Here is a 20,426-nt window from a genome sequence, read left to right as displayed (position 1 = left end):
GACAGAAGAGCCAGGTGGGCTACAATCAATGGGATCACAAGAGTCAGTCATGACTTAGCAGCTAGACCATCAACCACCAACACTGTCTTTCAGTTCAGTTCAGTCACTCAGTTGTGTCCAACTCTTTGCAACCCTGTCGACTGCAGCACACCAGGCTTCCCTGTCCATCACCAACTCCCGGAGCTTGCTCAAACTCACGTCCATCGAGTCAGTGATACCATCCAACCATCTCATCCTCTGTCATCCCCATCTCCTCCTGCCTTCAATCTTTCCCAGCATCAGGGTCTTTTCCAATGAGTCAGTTCTTTGCATCAGGTGGCCAAAGTATCGGAGCTTTAGCTCTGGCATCAGTTCTTCCAATGAATATTCAGGACTGATTTTCTTTAGGATTGACTGCTTTGATCTCCTTGCAGTCCAAGGGACTCTCAAGAGTCTTCTCCAACACCACAGTTCAAAAGCATCAATACTTCAGCACTCAGCTTCCTTTATGGTCCAACTCTCACATCCATACATGACTACTGGAAAAACCACAGCTTTGACTATACGAACCTTTGTTAGCAAAGTAATGTCTCTGCTTTTGAATAGGCTGTCTAGGTTGGTCATAGCTTTTCTTCCAAGGAGCGTCTTTTAATTTCATGACTGCGGTCACCATCTGCAGTGATTTTGGAGCCCAAGAAAATAAAGTGTGTCACGGTTTCCATTGTTTCCCCATCTATTTGCCAGGAAGTGATGCCATGATGTTAGTTTGTCTTTACTGAGATATAATTCACGTGCCATGCAATTCACCCTTTTAAATAAGTGTGTGATTCAGGGGTTTTCAGTGCATTCCCAGGGTTGTGCAACCAGCACCTCTATCTAGTTCCAGAACTTTCCAGCACCCCAAAAGCAACACCACCTCCTCCCCAGCCCCGGACCACCAGGAACCCACTCTCTGTGTCTGTGCATCGGCCTGTTCTGGATGATTCCCATCAGTGGAATCACACACTGCTTGTCCTTCTGTGTCTGCTTCTCTCACTGAGCTCGTGTTCTCAGGTCCCTCCACGTGGTAGTGAGTGTCAGGGCTTCTCTCCTCTTCAGAGCTGAGGGATGCCCCGTGTGTGGAGGGACACGTGTGTGTATGACTGCTCACCTCTCCAAGGACACCTAGCTTGTTTCCACCATGGCTGCTGTGGCCACGGGTGCAAAGGCATGTGAGGATGTGTTTTTAGTTCTCCTGAGTGTGCTCTGATGAGGCAGAGAGAAGGTGCTGGACCGTGTGGTGACGGACTCTGTGTGGAACAGTGTGAGAAAACTGCTCTTTTCTGGCAGAATCTTCTGCTTTTATTATGAAAACGCTCAAACAGCCACGCTGAAATAACCGCACACCAAACACCTAGATGCCTGCCCCCCCCCCCCGTCCCCCACCCCTACCCCTACCCCACTTCAGCCACGTGGGTTCTCCCAGGAGCAGCTGAAGTGCTTGCTTCTTCCTCCACAGTCTCTCTGTCCATCTGTCCATTTGGCTTTGTTGCTGGTGCATCTCATGTAGGAGCCCCCAGACTGCCCTGGGGGGCCAAGGCTGGGTCGCAGGACAGGGAAACGCACAAATCTCAATCAAGGGTTTGCTGCTCTGACAGCAAGACATGCACATGAGCAACCCGAGCCCGGTGGAATCCACACCACCGACCCCGAAGATCCCTCACTTCTTACAGGCTCGTCTCACGTCGAGATTTTGTGTAGCTTTTACTGCACATGGACAGGAAGTTAAAGGGACATAAGGCCACTCAGGGGAGAAAATCATCTCTCCTCCTGCATCGAAACACTTTTCCCAGGAAGCAACTGTCTCTGGCGGCGCCTTTCGTGCTCATCCAAGGGTGTTCTGAGCAGGAAAGGCTGCTGGTCAGGCAGCCCAGAAGGTGAGTTTGCCCATCAGAAGGCAATGGCTTTTCTCTTCTGGTGATGCAGCAGAATTTCCTGTCTTCCGAGCACTGTGAGTTCCAGGCCTCCTGCAAGGTGGTGAGACGCTTTGGGAAACACTTGTCTTTATTTCAGAGCCAGAGAAAAGGAAGGACAGAAAGGAGAAGGAGGCTACTCAACTCTTTTTTCTTTTTTAAATTGCTAAAGGTTCTTTTATCTGTCTTTTTTTTGGGGGTGGGGGGTGGGACACGCCATGCAGCATGTAGGATTTCAGTTCTCCCATCAGGGATCAAGCCTGCGTCCCCTGCATTGGGAGCGCGGAGTCTAGCCACTAGACAACCAGAGAAGCCCCTAGAACAGTTTTATATTTACAGAAAACAATGAAGAGAGTACCAAGCCTCCAAGTGTTCCTTCCCCTTCAGTCGATGAGATTTTTATTATGATGTGCCTGGTGCTCTGTCGTGTCTGACTCTTTGGGACCCCATGGACTGTAGCCCACCAGGTTCCTCCATCCATGGAATTTCCCAGGCAAGAATACTGGAGTGGGTTACCATTTTCTCCTCTAGGGGATCTTCCCGATCCAGGTGTTAGGGGAAGCACACTGATTGAAGCTACCCAGCCTGGCCAGGCACTATAGTAACCATTTGCATCTGAGTTGTTTTACCACAGGAGGTCCTGGTAAGGAACATGGAACTAATAAGCCTCTACCAACTGGAAGAGTTTGGGAAAGGTCAAAACGAGACACCACATGTCCGACCACATCCCAGACTCCTTCTCTCTGGCATCCATCTCAGCTGAACAAGGCGTGCACCAGCAGGAAGGGCTCTGAGTCAGAATGATTGGATAAAGACAACCCAGAAAATAATCCCATCACCATAAAACCCGAGACTGCAAGCCAAATGGCAGAGCTGTTCTCCTGGTTTCCCTTACCCTACTGCTCTCCATTCGGGTGCCCTTTCTTCCTTTTTTTTTTTTTCGGGTGCCCTTTCCCAGTAAAATCTCTTGCTTTGTCAGCACGTGTCTCCTCAGACAATTCATTTCCAAGTGTTAGACAAGAGTCCGGTTTCAGGCCCTGTAAAGGGTCCCCCTTCCTGCAACACAGGGATCAGATCAAACTCATGTCTCCTGCATTGGCAGGCAGATTCTTTACAATCCGAAGCACCGGGGAAGCTGTCACGATTAATGAACTAATCTTGATATGTTATTATCAACCGAAGCCCATAGTATTCACCTCTCCTTGGGTTCCCTGACATCCTCTCGGCCCCAGGACTTTTCAGGGTCCCCTGTGATGTTCAGGCCTCTCTGAGATCCCCCTGGGCTATGCCTCTTTCAGTGGCCTGGGCAGTCAGGGGTGGAGGCACAGGTCAGGGGTTTTGGAGAGCATCCCTCCATGGAGCTATTTTTTCTCTGATGTTTCTCTCAGGACTGGATAACCCAACCCAAGATTGATGGGTCTGAAGGGGCAAGTGCCTTGTTAACCTTTAACTGTTTATGGAGACGTCACCTATGTACAGAACGCACCCAGGTCACAACAGCTGGTGATTTTCCACAAACCAATCTGCTGAATCCTGTCCTGGCACAGGGCTCCTAAAACCCTCCTAATGAGCCTCTTTCAACCACCTGAGTTCACATCCAGGCCAGGAGGGACCAGGCTAGAAGCCCTTTGTACCTAAAACTCTGGGACAAAGGGTTCCCTTTTCTCCACACCCTCTCCAGCATTTGTAATTCGTAGACGTTTTAACAATGGTCATTCTGACTGGTGTGAGGTGATATTTCACTGTAGTTTTGATTTACATTTCTCTGATAATTAGTAATGTTGAGCATCTTTTCATGTACCTATTGGCCATCTGTCTGTCTTCTTTGGAGAAATGTCTGTTTAGGTCTTCTTCTTTTATTAATTGGGTGGTGGTTTTTTTTTTTTTTGATACTGAGCTGCATGAGCTGTTTGTATATTTTGGAGATTAATCCCTGTGGGTCACTTCATCTGCAAATATTTTCTCCCATCCTGTGGGCTTTTCGTTTTGTTGATAGTTTCCTTTGCTGTGCAAAAGCTTTTAAGTTTAATTAGGTCCATTTGTTTGCTGTAACAAATTGGTCAGACCCAGGGAGAGGGGTGGCAGGAACCATGACACACAGCTAGTTGGTCAGTAAGACAGATGCTCAGGGGTCACAGAGGACTCGGGACTGGTATGAGGAGGGGACAGGGCTGTGGGCTGAGCCCTTAAGCTGTGGGTTCTGCACTGACTCCAGGCAGAGAGGGTTGGAACTGAATTAAAACTGCATGACAGTGTCTTCTGGGCACTGGAGGATCGCTGGGTGCTTGACAAATACCCCAGGCAAACAAAACACCACTGTACTTGGCACCCAGGTCGACACAGTAGGATTCCCCAAGCCCCCATCCCAGCAAGGTTCCTACCTCCAGGTTCCCATCCCTGAGGGGTCCTGTCTGCTGTACCCCCCAAGGTTTCTGGCTGTGTCCAGTCCTCCCCTCAACACTGAGTGTGGCAGTGCTCCCACCTGGCCAAGTGTGGGGCAGAGGGAGAAGTGGGCCATCCATGCCATTCCATGGGGGTTCCATCACGCACCCCCCCTCACATCTATTCTCTCCCACAGACCAGGGGGTCTCACTGGTGGGTGATTCTGCCCCAGAGACATCAGTGGTCCCCAGGACTTGGAAATCTGGCATTGAGCAGGCGGTGTGGCTCCACACCCTGTAATACCCAAGACACCCCACAGAGGGTGACCCCCCATATAAGCAGTACAGGGTGGGGGAGCCCCAATATGGATGGATGGACGTCGATTGTCTTCAAAGATTTGGGACGTTGCAAGATGAATGCCACGCTTGCCCACCTGCAGAGGGAGAGGGCAGAGAGCCTGAGCCCACAGGACGAACCAGCCTTTCCCGTGTGCATTCTCTAGCCTGCAGAAAAGCTGAACCCCCTCCCACCTCCTGGGCCGACACAAATGGCCCCGTGCACGGTCCCTGCCTGTTCTGGATGTTTCCCATCAGTGGAATCACACCCTGCATGTCCTTCTGTGTCCGCTTCTCTCACTGAGCATCATGTTCTCAGGGTCCGTCCACGTGGTAGCAAGTGTCAGGGCTTCTCTTTCAGGGCTGAGGGATGCTCCGGGGTGTGGAGGGACCACATGGTATTTGTCCCATTTATCCATCGATGGACACATGGGCTGTCCCTGTACCCTTGGCTGCTGTGGGTCCGTGGCTGCTCCGTCTGGCCACCACTATCCTGCAGTTGGCCTGCGGCATCAACAACCAAGGATGTAATATCCCTCAGCGATTTCAGACCTCCAGATGTGAATGAGGTTCCCAAAAGGGAAACAAGGCCTGCGACTCAGATCCAGGAGATGCCAACAGCCCCTGTGGTGACTGCTCAGGAGCTGCAGGAGGGTGCAGTGAGAAATCAAAAGGACAGGGTGCTGCCCCCGGGTAGCTGAGATGCATAAAAGGAATGACGTCAATAATCCCGGACTCTTGCATCTTCTCATATGGAGAAGAGTGTTAAAGTCCTTGAGGTATCTGATTTTCCTTAATTAGCAGTAATCCTTCCAAGTTCTGACTGCCTGCCTCCATTGTGGCAAACTCCTATAATCCTGACTCCTTCCCTGGCCTCCTCCAGGCTACCTGAGACGCTGCCTCCCCAGCTTGAGGTCCTAACATTTCCACCAAATAAAATAACACAACTCTCTATTTTCAGGTGGTGACTACATTTTGTAGTTGACAGAGGAATCTCAGCACCACACTCCCACCAGGGCCAGGGGGAGCTGTGGTTTTAGGGATCTCCGCAGTCCTGGGAAGGGACCTGGAGTGACTCCAGAAGGATGGAGATCAGTGGGGGCGGGTAGTGTTTGGAAGCCCAGCACCCTAGTGGGAGGAAGCTTATCTGTCTCCACAGAGGTTCCTTCCTGCCCAGCTGGGCCCCACCCCACCCCCGGTGATGGGAGCCCAGGGGTTTCAAGGGTTGGGCGGGGGGAGTGTGGAGGGGGGTGGGGGGGGTGAGGCAGCTGCAGCAGGAGGTGCTGCCAGGTGGGCAGAGGGCTAGACCAGGGGCTCTGTTCTCAGCTGGACAGCTGGGGTGAGGGGAGGGACCCTGCAGAGAAAGAGTTTCCCGAAACAAGCCCCACAGCTGGCCCTTGGAGCAGCAGCTGTATCTGTCCCAGAACCTGGGCCCAGATGGCAACAGGGCAGCTCGACAGTCAGGCCCCAGCTGCCCTAGACCTGGGAACGACTGCCATGAAGGAAGGCTGAGGTCAGTCTTTGGGGGACTAGACTGCAGGGAGGATCCCACACGGACCTCAGAGGGGCCTGTGGACCCCAGCCCCCTGCTTTCTTCCTAGGGTGAAGCTGGTGCCTGTCCTTACTCCAAAATGGTTCTGCAGGGAAAATGTGAGAGACACAGAGACAGAGAGATGGGGCACAGACAAAAAAAAGAGAGTAAAGAGACAGGAGACAGAGAGGGAGAGACAGAGAAATAGAGACACAGAGATGGAGAGATAGACAGAGATAAAGAGAGAGACAGGGAGAGATTGAGAGACAGAGAGATGGGGGGAGACAGGGAGGGAGAGACAGAAGCAGGGGTGGGGGAGGCAAACGTGGCCTAAATCTTGACTGGTAATCCAGGTAGCTGGGGGGGCAGGGGGGTGTTGCTGTCCCCAGACTCCTCTGCCGTTTGAGGACGTCGCAAAACAAACCTGAGAAACAAAGACTCCTCTCCTTATTTCAAAATGACATATCAGCAAACAGGCCTAGGAAACCTGGAAACACCAGCACACCTTGAAGCACAGCCCCCTTGTGGCCCGGGGAGGTCTTTGGTTGACAACAGCCTCCCAGGTGGTCAGGACAGTGAAAGTCCCGACTGTGTAGGACAAGAGTCTGAATTACCTGCAATCTCGGCTGGGGAGGCTGGACCCACTCTCACTCTCAGAGGCTTTCATTTCTGTTTTGTCCTGTTTCACCCATGGGACATGCCCCCTAGGAAAGATCACCAGCCCCAGGCCACCCCATCACAACCCCGGGTTCATTCGGGGTCATCCTCTGTCACTTTTCCAGGGAGGACAGAGGTGAGAGGGCGGCGGTGTCTGTAAACCTCTCTCTCGTGTCCCCCTCCTCCCACACACACCGACCTTAAAGCCAGAGCCAGGCTGGCTTGTGGGGCGTGTCCAGGGCCAGGACTCACTCCTGCAGGGAGCCTCCCAGGCTCCCAGCCTGGTGTTCCCCCAAACTGGGGAGCCCACGGCACACTTTAGTCAACCCCAGCGCTAAAGGGATCAACTACCAGACCCCCTGTACCAGCTCCTGGAACGGCTCAGACAAAGCATGACCAACTAGGCCATTCACACAGCAGAAACCATGCTCTTGGGAGGGTCTTTTCTGCCTCTTCTAGCTCCTGTGGGCTCCAGACATCCTGGGCTTTTAGCCACATCACCCCAGCCTGTCCCTCCATCTTCACATGGCCTTTCCTTTTTTGTTTTAAGATTTATTTATTTACTTTTACTTTTGGCCTCATTGGGTCTTCTCTGCTTTACATAGTCTTTCTCTAGTTGCATCGAGTAGGGGCTACTCTCTGGTTGTGGCGCCTTCTCTTGCTGCAGAGCACAGGCTCTAGGCACACGGGCTTAGTTGAGGCATGTGGAATCTTCCCAGACCAGGGATTGAGCCTGTGTCTCCTCACTGGCAGGCGGACTGTTACCCACTGGACCCCCAGGAAAGCCTCTTCTTCTGTCTCCTCAAGGACACCAGTCATTGGATGCAGGGCCACTCTCACCCAGAATGACCTTATGTGAAGACCTTTAATTAACAGTTACATCCGCAAAGATGTTTTTCAAATAAGGCCCCATTCTCAGGTCTGGAAGCAACCACTGAACCCACTGCACCATCCTGTCCTCCCTAAATTCCACTCCTAACCTGCCCATACCCCACCCCCCTACCTGAGCCCCAGATCAGTCTAACAGCAGGAGATATCCCTCCCTCACTCAGATCCCTCCCAGGGCTCCTGAGTGCCCTGAGGATAAAATCCACACCCAAGCCAGTCACCAGCAGGGGGATGGTTGGATTTCAAACTCCACCCTCACAGAAATATGCACATAAATCCTTAAGCTGGACCATCCTAGCCACAGAGGGATGGGTGTGATAAATCTCCCTGCTTTCTCTCCCCTTATCTGTGAGTTTGAAAGGTTTTGTAGGGAAAAGTAGAAAGCAGACAAAGCAAACTGCAAACAAAGCAAACTGGACAGAAGCTGGGGTCCGAAGTGGGAGGCCCAGGGCCAGAACTCTGGGAGCAGCCAGGGCAATGTGGGAAGGAGCCAGGCAGTGACCTGGGAAGGCATGCCTGGCGGCAGCAGACACTGCCCAGGCGGAGCTCAGGGCGGGAGCGGGCCAGGGAAGCTGGAGCCAAGCTGTGGGGGAGGTGAGGGCTACAAGGCCCGAGGGCCAGTAGGGCCAGGCCCCAGGGCGGGGTTTGGCGCCTGCTTCTCTCTGTCTGGCTGAAGGCAGTAGAGGCCTGTCTGTGCACACTGCAGAGGTGCGGGGCTGCTCCCCTTGCTTCTGTCTGTGGGTCTCTGGGCCCCTCCCAGGGCGCCCTCAGGCCTCCAGAGGCCAGGGAAGGATGGGCATCCAGCGAGGATCTAACCCTCCCATGGCCAGTGAGGGGCACCGGCTGAGTGCCGACCAGAGCGTGGCAGCAAGCCCAGGCCAGGCCGCCTGGCCCTGCCTGCACGCACCGCCAGCAAGGAGCACGGGGCGCCCACGAGGGCAGAGAGTGACCAGGGGGCCAGGGGAGTTGGTTACAGAGGGTGACCAGACCGGCTGCTTTGACAGATGGGGTCAGAGTGAGGCAGGAGACAGACGGGCCCCAAGCTAGGTATTTACAGCTGGCCTCCTGTTCACACATCCCGGGGTGAGGAGATGAGCTCCAGGAGTCCATGCATCACCAGCCCCCAGATTACATTTCCTGAGGCAGGAGACAAACGGGCTCCAGGACAACATATTCATGACCGACTCCTTTTCATAAAAACCAACTAATGGAGGGCTTCCCCGGTGACTCAGTGGTAAAGAATCTGTCTGCCAATGCAGGAGACACGGGTTCAATCCCTGGTCTGGGAAGATCCCACATACCTCAGAGTGTCTAAGCCCACGCACCGTAACTACTGAAGTCCATGTGCTCTGGAGCTCACGCTCCACAGTAAAAGCAACTGCGATGAGAAGCTCGTGCACCACAACTAGAGAGAAGCCCCCACTCCACACAACTAGAGAAAGCCCAACCAGTGATGATGACCCAGTGAAACCAAAAGTAATAAAAAAAAACAAACAGCAACACGAATAGGGTAAATAACCAGACATCGGGCATTTTTATGGCAGGAACAGACTGGGACTAGGCTGTTATTAATAAAAGGTCAGGAGGTCACACACTTCCCATCCTTGGGGCAAAGAAGACACTAGACATGGATGAAACCTCATGGGGTCAGAAAGGTAGGGGATGCTAGCCCATAATAAGTAGTTTGTTGTTCAGTCACTAAGTCGTGTCCAGCTCTTTGCAACCCCATGCAGCACACCAGGCTTCCCTGTCCTTTACTATCTTCTGGAGTTTGCTCAAGCTCATGTCCCTTGAGTTAGTGACGCTATCTAACCATCTCATCCTCTGCTGTCCTGTACTCCTTTTGCCCTCAATCCTCCCCAGCTTCAGGGTCTTTTACAATGAGTCATCTCTTCGCATCAGGTGGCCAAAGTATTGGAGTACTGCTACCCCCTCCATAAGCCTCTGCTATGAGATCCATCTTAACTGAGGGGTGCCTGTTGCACCCAGGGGAGGGTCCAGAGGCAAATTAGCCAGGGGGTCAAAACAATACAATTGGCCAAAAAGAAGACAAAGACCTGGAAAACTGCGCCCTTCCCTGACTCAGTCAATAAAGAATCTGCCTGCAATGCAGGAAACCCAGGTTCAATCCCTGGGTCAGGAAGATCCCATGGAGGAGGAAATAGCAACCCACTCCAGTATTCTTCCCCGGGAAATCCCACGGATAGAAGAGCCTGGTGGGCTACATTCCATGGGGTCAAAAAGAGTTGGACACGACAGAGATTAACACTACTCATAAAGGAATTAGGAGAAGGCAATGGCACCCCACTCCAGTACTCTTGCCTGGAAAATCCCATGGACGGAGGAGCCTGGTAGGCTGCAGTCTATGTGGTCGCTAAGAGTCGGACACGACCGAGCGACTTCACTTTGACTTTTCACTTTCATGTACTGGAGAAGGCAATGGCAACCCACTCCAGTATTCTTGCCTGGAGAGTCCCAGGGATGGAGGAGCCTGGTGGGCTGCAGTCCATGGGGTCGCACAGAGTCGACACGACTGAAGCGACTTAGCAGTAGCAGCAACACCATAAAGGAATTAAATACTTCCCAGAGGAGTGACTCTCTCTCTGAATTTGCCACTGGATCTTTCCGCAGGGACTTTTATTTTCAATAAACTTTGGACTTTATTCTTTACCTTCTGCGTCCTGGCCAGGCAGGCAAGGACTCAGAACCCAGCCCCTCACTGCTGGTCCCTGTGGTCCAGCGGTTAGGTCTCCTGCTACTGCTCTCTGCCCTTATAGCTTCCGAGGTCCAGCATCTCGAAGGGCCTATGGAATACAGGGCTGCAGTGAAATCTGAATTTCTGACAGACAACAGATCTTTTTTTTTTTTTAGTTCTACCAGTTTATTGCTACCAACCTGTCACCCTGCACCCTCATGCACACATGCTGTCATGTGACCCCATGGACTGCAGCCTGCCAGGCTCCTCTGTCCATGGGATTCTGCAGGCAAGAATACTGGAGTGGGTTGCCATTTCCTTCTCCACAGATCATTTTTAATATAAGTATAAAACAGACAGTGCATGGGATATACTTATACTGAATAATTAGTGATTTTTGGAAGATCTGAAATTCCAGTGTAACTCAGAGTCCTCTGTTTTTATTTGCTAAATCTGGCCACCTTTGCCGGGGTGATCCTGAAAAAACTCTTCTTGGAAGCAGAAGGGGACAGGGACCAGCATCCTGAACTGGCAAAGCGGGGGTCCGGCAGGTGCAGGACAGCCAGGTATGCAGGGAGCCGCTGCTTTGTTCCATTGACACAAACAGAGCCTTCCTGCCAGCCTAGAGATCTCCTCAGCCCCGCTCCGGGTGGGCAGGGGGCCCAGAGTTCCGTCGGGGCCCGGAGGTGCTTTGAGGCCAGCTGGCAGCCTGCCTTCCTCATCCAGCACGTCTGTCTCCATACCACTCCCTGCGGGCTCGCTGAGCCTGCCAGCCCCAGGCCCTGGCCCTGCTGGATGCAGGAAGGGTCCTTGCCTCCCCTCCCTCACCGCCTCCATATCAGCAAGTCCAGGTTCCTCTACCATGCCCTTCCAGCCCAGTCTCTATCAGCTGACCCCCTACCTCCTTCGGCCCCAGCCAGCTGCCCTCCATCACCCCCCCCCAATAAGGCTGCCCTGAGACTTACAGCTCAGCCCTTCCCTGGCTGCTGCCCCCTCGTCATTCATGGGTCACCTCCAACGTCATCACCTCCAGCAGGCCTCCTGATCCACATCACCCCATTTTTTAATTGAGATGATTCACTTACCATACAGTTCACCCATTTGAGCGTAAAGGGTTTTGGTACATTTGGAGGTGAGCACACTTTACCGCAATTAATTCCAGAACAATCCATCACTCCACAAGGAAGCCTGGTCCCCACCAGCAGTCACTTCCCATGTCCTCCCTCAGCCCCTGACAACCAGGAACCTGCTCCCTGCCTGTGGATCGGCCTGTTCTGGACGTTTCCCATCAGTGGAATCACACCCTGTGTGTCCTTCTGTGTCTGCTTCTCTCACTGAGCATCGTGTTCTCAGGGTCCCTCCACGTGGTAGCAAGTGTGAGGGCTTCTCTCCCTTTCAGAGCTGAGTGATATTCTGGTGTGTGAAGGGACCACATTTTTTAATTCATTCACCCACTGATGAGCATCTGAGCTCTGGGCTGTTGCACTTTTTGCTATTGTGCTGTGAACACTGCAGCGGAAGTTTCTTTGTGGATCTGAGTTTTCAGTTCTCCTGGGCACACACCTAGGACTGGCATTGCTGGCTTAAGTTATCACTTCATTTAACCTTTTGAGGAATGGAAGCATGGTTCATTCCACCTCCTCATCAGCCCTGCACAGGGCTCCACTTTCCCCATCTCATTATTTCCTGACCTCACAGTGGCTGTGAAGTGGTGTCTCACTGTGGTTTCCACTTGCCTGCCCCTGAGCACCTTCTCATGTGCTTATGTTGTCTATTGAGGTGTCTTTTTCTGAAAGATGTGTTTTCAGGTCCTCTATTTTGTAACTGGGTTATTTGTTTTCTTTTAAACTTTTTAAAAAGTTGAGTTGTAAGTGTTCTTTATATATTCTAGGTACAAATCCCTTATCACATACATGCTTTACCAGTATTTCCTTCCATCAGGTGGATTGTCTTTTCACTTTCTTCTTTGAAACAGAAAAGTTTTTAAGGGCTTTCCTGATGTGGCTCAGTGGTAAAGATTCTACCTGCCAGTGCAGGAGAAACGGGTTTGATCCCTGATCCCTTATCCAGGAAAATCCCACATGCCTCGGGGCAAGAAAACCCACGCACCGCAACTACTGAGCCTATGCTCTAGAGCCCCAGAGCTGCAGCTACTGAAGGCAGCGTGCCTTAGAGCCCTGCAGTCTTAACCGCGGGACCACCAGGAAAGTCCCCCAGAGATTTCAATTTTGATGAACTCCAAAATATCTGATTTTTTGTTGTTTTTGCTCGTGCTTTTGGTGGCATTCATAAGAAAACATTACCTAATCCAAGGTCACAAAGACTACAATATACCCTGGGTTTTTTTTGTGTGTGTGTCATTTTTCAAAGTATTTGTCGTAAAACACGGGCACCTCAGGGTATGCAGTCCAGGCAAATACAATTCGACCAGTTACGTTCTATTCGAACAAATGATGATACTTTCCTTGCGAAGCAGTGTGCATACACTGCACTGAACACTTACACTACGAAATTACTCATCCTTTACCTGGAATTCAAATGTAACTGCTGTCGGGCTATTTGTATTTGCTAAATCTGACAGTCTCACCCCAGGGGACATAGCCTACATGTTCCCAGTGATCCCCATCGCCTCCGTCGCTGCTTTTGTTAGTTTTTTGCACTGGGGTAAAGTAACCAGAAATTGAGCATTTTAACTAGTTGGAGCGTAAATCAAGCCAGAAAGAGGCGAGGCTTCCGGCCCAGGCTCCCAGACCCCGCCCCGTTTCTTAGCAACGTAACCACGCCCCTGGACACATGGCGTAGCTCACCCGGATGATCACACGGCTCCGCCCACTCAGCTTCCGTAGAACGAGTCGGCCAGGGCAGGAATGTGCGTACAAGCGTCTGTGCGCGTGCGCAGGTGGTGGGCGACTCACCATGCACGCGCCCCGCCCAGCAACGCTGCCTGCGTGCGCGCGCCCGGCAACTGCCGGGTTCTTATAGTGCGGTTGGGCGGGGTCGGCGGGACAGCGGGACAGCGGGACATGGCGGCCGGTCAAGTCGTGGTGTTGGGGCTCGTACTGCTGAGCGCCCAGGGTGGCTTCGGGGCAGGTCAGGACCTTGGGGTAGGGGCGCGAAGCGTGTCGGTGGTCCGAGCTGGCAGGGAGCAGCTCGCCTTCAGCTCAAGGGGAGACTTTGGCCTCTGCGAGAGGGGGACCCACGCCTGGCGAGGGAGACCCCGGCCCGAGCAGGGGAGGAACCTCGGACCCGGGAGGGAGACCCCGCCTGCGGGAGGGTGGGAGACCCCAGGGGAGCAGAACCCGGCTTGTGGAGGGAGACCGAGGTCCGGGAGGTGGGGAGGGCGCCTCCGGGCTGAAGCAGATCTGCGCGAGGCAGCTTATGAGGAGCCTTCCCAGCTCGGAGAGCTGGAGCGTGGGGCGCAGGGGAACGCCTGGCGCCCAGACACTGGCTGTCATCCGGGAGGTGGGTGGACTTTTGTCCCCAAGGGGACCCGGGGCTCCCTGGCACGTGACGGCCCCTGAGGCGGGCCGGCTTTTCGGCCGGAGGGATTGTCGCATTCTTGCCAGGATTTAGGTCCCGTGTCTCACTCTGATCATGCACTCACCCCTGGGGTCGCCGGAACACTTAAACCTTTGTGAGGAGGCCGACACGCCACCTCTTCCAGTTTTGTCTGATTTCAGGGCTCAGGAGGAGGTGGCGGTGGTCCACCCTCCTGCTTTTACCGGGATAGGATTGGAGGCACCGGCCGGGAGGGGAGGTGTTCCAAGGTCATCGTGAGCCACCCGACTCAGAGCAGGAAGTGTGGGGGGGACCGTCTGTTTTTACAGACTCTCTAACGAGGCTCTGTTTGCCAGGCTTCCTTAAGGTAGAGGCGGCGTGTTTGGTGGGCAAGTCGGATTTAGAGAATGCTTGCCTGAAAGTGCATTAAGGCGTGCCTTTCCTGGATAAAGCCCCACAGACTCTTTGCCTGAAAGACAGATTTTTTTTTTTTTTTCTTGTGTGGATCGAGGCTTCACAGTTGGTTCTAGGTTAACGATTTATACTGACCGGCACACGAAGAACAAAGTGCAAACCAACAGGGTCTGGGTCTCTTCCCCAGGGGAGGCGGGAACAGGTGGGCTCTGAGCAGGGTGCCAGCTGCCCTAGGGTGTGGGAGGGCCTGCATGTTGGGGAAGCTTCCCCTGGTTGCTCCTGACCCACTTTAAGATCCAAGATCTCAGTCCACCTCTTTCCTCTTCCTTAGAATCAAAGTGGCCCTTTATTGACCACCTCTGGGTGAGGCCCTGGCAGCTTGAGCCCTCCAGGTGCAGACCTCGCTGGCCAGTGGGGCAGGAGTGGCCCTCTGTAGAGGGCTGTTCCTCCGGCGGTCCATCACCCTTCGCTGTGGAGTGCTCACGTGCTCGTGTGCGCACGCGGACACACACACACCCCCCCCCCCCAAAAAAAGTCTGGGTCCCATGTCCTTTTTCTGCCTGGGGTGAGGGCGTTCGTGGAAGTGGTTGCCTCTCCTGGCCAGGTCAGGAGAAATTTGCCTCAGGGGCCTCTTCGGCCCTTCTTTCACCTGAGGCCCCAGGACAGTGTTCCCCCTGGGAGGGACCTGCCTTCCAGATGTGCAGGGTCCCCTGGTCCTGGCACAGCTGGTTGGCGGGCAGGGGCTTGTTCGCTGGTCCCTGTCTGGGTCTTGAGTGAAGGACTGGTCCCCGGCCGGCACAGTGGAGGGGTGAGCAGCCCGGGCTGACCTTCCAGAGGTGGTCTCCTGTCTGCCTCATCCCAGGAGCTCCCTCTGGGCTGTGTACCGAGGCCTGCCTGGCCCTGCGCCCGGCCCGGCTGCTGAGTGGGCACAGAGGAAGGGTGGCTGTTTTTAGATGAAGGTGACTTTACTTGAGAACGTGGGTTGCAGTCACATGGCCAGGAAAGGAGGAGGGTCAGGCGCCCTCCCTTCCTGGGCTCTGCTGCCTCTGGCCGGAGCCCCTGTGAGTCCTGAGGGTGCTGCCCGGGCCTCCTGGGAGCTGGGCTGGCGGGGGTCAGGCGTCCTTCTCTCATCAGCGCTTCCTGAGGGGCGCTGGGAGGCGTCTTTGGTCGTGGCCCTGTCCTGGTGACCGTCAGTGTCAGAGGTGTCACAGCCTCCGTGGTGGCCTTGGGTGGCTGCAGCCCCTGCACCCCCCACACACGTGCACAGGAGGGAGGACCCAGCCCTGCTGATGGGCAACCAGGATGGGGCAGATCACTCGAGGGGGTAGGATGACTCCCTTGCTGTGTGCAGCCCTCTGACCAAGCCTGGGGTGTTGGCCTGCAGGGCCTCAGCTGGGGAGGCCCTCCTGGTTGATTCTGGCCCCCCACTGGCCTCTGTAGACGCCCTAGGTGGGGTTGGGGCCCTGCCTCTGCCCCTCTCTGAGAGCTGAGGCCTCACCTTGCTGCCACCTGGAGGTGGCCTGGGGCACTTCTTTTCTCTCTCTGGAGGCAGGGTGAGGCTTGTATAAGACCTGCCTGAGCTCCTTCCTAGCACCCTTGAGTCCAAGGGCCTGTCTGAGAGAATGGGGGCTGCCAGCCTCACTTTCTGCCCTGACTCACCTCCCAGCTCTGCACAGAGCTGCTGGTTTTGCAATCTTGGGAAATCTTGAAAGAGAAACGGGTGACTGGAGGCAAGCCTTCGAAAGTGGCACAGAGGTGGTATCCAGCCTCACACCTCTGTGCCTGTCACCACCTAGCCTGGGGGCTGGGTTGCCTGTGGGCTGCCCTGGGTGGTTAGACTTGAAGGTGGGCCTGTCCCTGGGCCTTGTAGCCAGCCAGGCACATTCTCCTACACAACCTGTGTGCACACATGTGCAGGTGCTGCTGTGGGAGAGTCCTGGGGCAGGGCACCCAGAGGTGCCGAGGGGCCTCCTTTGCTTCAGGCCCTGGTGGCCTGACTTGTGAGACATCCTGTCCTCTTTTAAAGAAAGCCAGCAGGTGGCTGGAGGTGGGGCAGTGAGGACTGGTGCTCAGGAAGAGACCCCACCGGGCCGTCCCCGTGTCCTGTCCACGGGCTCCCCTGGGTCTCCCTCCTCCACCGGAAGGAAGCTGGTGTCTCCCGAACCAGAACTAGAGCTGGGGTCTGGATCAGCCTACGGCCAGCCCACTCAGGACCTAAAGCCGAAGGCAGCCCAGCTGTGAAATCTGTCCTGGGATTCAAGCCTCAGTCTCCTGGGTGGCTGGGAGTCAGTGTTGACAGGTGTTGGGGGTAGGGGGCTCAGCAGGCGGTGCTCTTAGGACGGCCTCTGGTTGGGGTATGGGGCATCAGCTGGAGTTTTCACTGTCTCCAATCACTCCACCAGCTTCTAATGCTTTGTCTGTGCTGTCAGATGGCACCATGACCCCGTTGAGGAAGCGGAAGTCCGGATGGTGGCCTGGGCTGCTTTCCGGCTGGCTGAGCTGTCCCAGTGCAGCCCTGGGCTCTGCTTGATGCCAGAGGCCTCTGGGCTGGCTTATTCTGTGCATCCATCCTGGGAGTATGGCCTTCTCCAAGGCACACCTCGGGGGGGTGTGTGTGGGTGACGGTTCCAGAGAAACAGACACCTCCTGGTGGATGACCTGGCAGCCAGCTATATTACAAAGTCCACTGTCCCCAGGCACAGTGAAGAGCCCTGTGCAGCCACAGATCCCAGGGGGCTGATGGGAGTGTCCCCGGGAAGCCTGCTCCCAGTGCTAGGAAAGGGCTGTGGTGTGGACATGACCGACCCCCAAGACGGCTCCTCCTCTGGGCTGCCTCCTGGCTCCTCCCTGAATGCCTGGAGGCCTGAGTGTCCTGCCTTGGTTCCTGCGGAGGGACCTTCCTTAGCTCAAGCCCAGTCCCCCTCTCCAAAACCATCCACCTGCTTCTGACCATCTGGTTTTACGTGGCTTCGCATTTTGGTTCCTAAAGAGAAGGTCGTAACAAATGGGGAGGTTTGCCTGGCTGGAAACAAAGTGGAATGGCTGCTGGGCATCGCCCCAGTATCCAGGCAGGACACTCTGCATGGAGGCTTGGTGGCAGGTGTGGCCTCTGGGGAGGCAGGCACATCCAGCTGGGCTGCTGCAGCCCCATGGCCTGAGCAGACCTGTCCCACATGGTGCCCTTGCCTTGGTTGGGGGAGAGGGGAACATACCAGGCCGCCCAGAGGGGGCAGACCCAGCACTCACTGTCCTGGTCCTTGTTCTGGCATGAGGTGGGTGCTGCTGCTCCCCCGACACCTGCGGCCCAGCCAGTGAAGATCATTCCCCCAGAGTCCCGCCCCAGATTCCAGGGGAGGACCTTCCAGAGCCCTTGTGCTTGGACTCTGGGGACTAGCCCTGGCCTCCCTTCCCCTGTGGTGGGGGCCGGGGCCCATGGCAGACTGACACCATGGGTTCTCCTGACGGATTTTCCTGATGCTTTTTGCATTTCTCCTTGGCTCCCCAGCGAGCAGGATCTGGACTAACATAGACAACGACGGCTCCAAAACGCGGCTCACCTGTGCCTTGAATCACAGTGCCACTGAGATTGTGGGCCACCGCTGGGTGAAGGGGGGCAAGGTGCTGAAGGAGGACGCCCTGCCTGACCTGAAGACGGAGTATGAGTAAGTGGGGCCACCATACAGATGGGTGTGGAGATGGCTGAGGTCCAGGATCCAGGGAAGTTCCCTGGCTGCCAGACTCCACCACCTTCAAGACCCTTCCTGCTTCCTGTGGATTGGGGTCCCCCGCTTCTGGCTCGCTGGGCCCTGGGCCCCGAAGGGAGCAGCTCCAGAAGCTGCCATGGGCTTGGACGGCAGCCAGGCCAGGGCTCCTGGGTGTGGTCCCTCTTCCCCGGGAACCCGCCCTCTTCAGCCTGCTCCCTGCATCTGCTTGCAGGGTTGACTCGGAAGACCGCTCAGGCCAGTACTCCTGCATCTTCCTTCCGGAGCACGCGGGCCGCACCGATCTGGAAGTGAGGGGTAGGCGCCGATCACACCTTGGGGGTTGGGGCAGGGCAGCTCCACCTCCATCTCTGGCTGGGGGTCAGGCTCCAGACTGCCCTCTTTCCCACAGGACCCCCCAGCATCAAGGCTGTGAAGAAGTCAGAGCACGCCACAGAGGGGGAGACTGTGATCCTGGTCTGCAAATCGGACTCCTTCCCGCCGGTCATCAACTGGCTGTGGTACAAGGAGAGCGAGTCTGGGGACCAGGTCATCACCAACAGCACCCAGAGCAAGTTCGTCGTGGTCTCCTCGGAGAGCCGCACAGAGCTGCACATCCCCAACGTGGACCTGAAGGAGGACCCTGGCAAGTACATGTGCAACGGCACCAGCTTGGAGGGCACCAGCCAGGCGGCCATCACATTGCGCGTGCGCAACCGCTTCGCTGCCCTTTGGCCCTTCCTGGGCATCGTGGCCGAGGTGCTTGTGCTGGTCACCATCATCTTCATCTATGAGAAGAGGCGGAAGCCAGACGAGGTCCTGGATGGTGAGCCCGGGCCACAGTCCCTCCACTCCCTCCTGGGTGGGGGACCCTGGGCCTCTCCGGGGGGATGCGCTCCCTTCCCTGGCAGGGAGTCTTCTGGCCCAGGAGACCTCACTTCCCCTCTCCTCTCCTCCTCACTGGGCTGCCTGGTGGGGCATCTGGGGCCAGGTGCCTGTCTGCAGGGGTGCTCCAGGGTACCAGACCCACCAAGATCCCAGACAGCCCATGCGAGGGTGCCTGTCCCAGGGGCGGCTGAGGGCAGAGTGCTGTGGGTCAGGGCCACCCAGTGAGGGGTCTGGTGTGGGGAACCCCTGACGCCTGCCCCTTCTCTTGCATGTGGCTGCCTCTGCTCTGCTCAGATGAAGACATAGGCTCTGCTCCACTGTAAGTCCCCTGCTGGGGAGTGGGTGGGCAGGGGAGGGGCTGGGACCCTGATCCAAGGAGGGGGTGGAAGGAGCAGGGAGTCCCAGCAGTCCCTCCCCTGAGGACTTCTCTGCCCCCAGGAAGAGCAGTGGGAACCCCTTGAATGACAAAGACAAGAATGTTCGCCTGAGGAACTCCAGCTGAGAGGTGAAAGGGGGGGGGGGGCTTGGCAGCGGGGGCGGGGGGGGGGGTGGGGCCCTGCTCCTGGGCTGGTCTGAGTCCCCACTTCCCACAGGACCAGGATGAGTCTACAGGCAGCACAGAGAACAGCCCCACGCTCTTCCCTCTCTGGAAACCCCTCAGCGAAAGCACACCGTGTTGTACATTCAGACTACACATTTTCTCTTTTCTTTTAAAAACTGAAGTAGGGTTTTCTTGTGTAGAGTTCTGCTCCTTAGGGGCTTAATTTTTCTTGTTTAAACATCTTGTGAGCACCCCAAGCCTCATGAGGTTCATGTAAGGCTCCTGCTGCAGCCCCCACCCCACTGGTCCCCTGGGGTATTGGTGTCCTGATCTATTCACAGGGCAGGGGTGAAGGCTCCTGCCCCAGGTCCACCTCTGAGGCTGCTGGGCTGGGCTGGGCTGGGCTGGGCTGGAGCCAGGCCCCTGCCCTTTGTGGAAGGTCACAGGAAGGTCCCAGGCTGTGTGCCGTGCCAAGCGTCCTGCTGTGTGGAGCCAGTGTTGTCAGGTCACTGCAGGTCTGACCACATGGCGGCCTTAAGGGCACCCCCCTCACCAACCCCGTCTGCACTCACAGGAGGGAGGGTAGTCTGGCCGACAGTCTCAGAGCCGCTGTGCTGGGCCTTAGCCCCACTCCCTACCATCCTGCTCAAAATAAAGTCCGACCCTTATCCTCTGTCCTCTGTTGTGTGTCTTTGCAGGGCCTGGGGCTCACTAGGAGAGCTCGGGAGATGGGGAGGTTTAGATGGTGAGGCTGAGCACTATAACATGCAGAGACTAGAGCACGATGGCTGGAGTGCTGGGGGCTAGGTGAGGGGAAGAGGTTTGGGGAAGGGATGGGAGGAGCCCTGCAGCAGAACTGGAGTCACCCGCTGGCTCTTCAGGCAGCAGCCCTTCTAATAAGCCTGTTTATGTCCTTCGAAGGGAACCTGGGCAAAACCAAGGCATCCTTCCCACAGGGCCCCCAG

At 55.5% G+C, this 20,426-nt stretch overlaps 1 protein-coding gene across 2 annotated transcripts; it reads left to right on the top strand.

Annotated features, from left to right (window-relative positions):
• The first annotated feature begins 13,269 nt into the window (after positions 1 to 13,269).
• Positions 13,270 to 20,134, top strand: BSG (basigin (Ok blood group)). 2 transcript variants are annotated; one of them, XM_040240289.1, is made up of 7 exons: positions 13,270 to 13,509; positions 17,837 to 17,993; positions 18,268 to 18,350; positions 18,445 to 18,858; positions 19,215 to 19,239; positions 19,359 to 19,425; positions 19,514 to 20,134. In XM_040240289.1, the coding sequence occupies exons 1-6, from the start codon at positions 13,287 to 13,289 to the stop codon at positions 19,420 to 19,422; spliced, it is 966 nt and encodes a 321-aa protein (XP_040096223.1). In that variant the 5' UTR covers positions 13,270 to 13,286; the 3' UTR covers positions 19,423 to 19,425; positions 19,514 to 20,134. The 2 variants fall into 2 exon arrangements, 1 of the variants encoding a protein (XP_040096223.1); XR_005721068.1 differs by having other exon boundaries at positions 13,364 to 13,509; positions 18,445 to 19,239.
• The last annotated feature ends 292 nt before the right edge of the window (positions 20,135 to 20,426 follow it).

Source organism: Oryx dammah, unplaced genomic scaffold (assembly GCF_014754425.2).
Source record: "Oryx dammah isolate SB20612 unplaced genomic scaffold, SCBI_Odam_1.1 HiC_scaffold_5, whole genome shotgun sequence".
Taxonomy (NCBI): Eukaryota; Metazoa; Chordata; class Mammalia; order Artiodactyla; family Bovidae; genus Oryx; species Oryx dammah.
The sequence above is the reverse complement of the archived record's forward strand: the minus strand, read 5'-3'. Positions and strand labels throughout refer to the sequence as shown.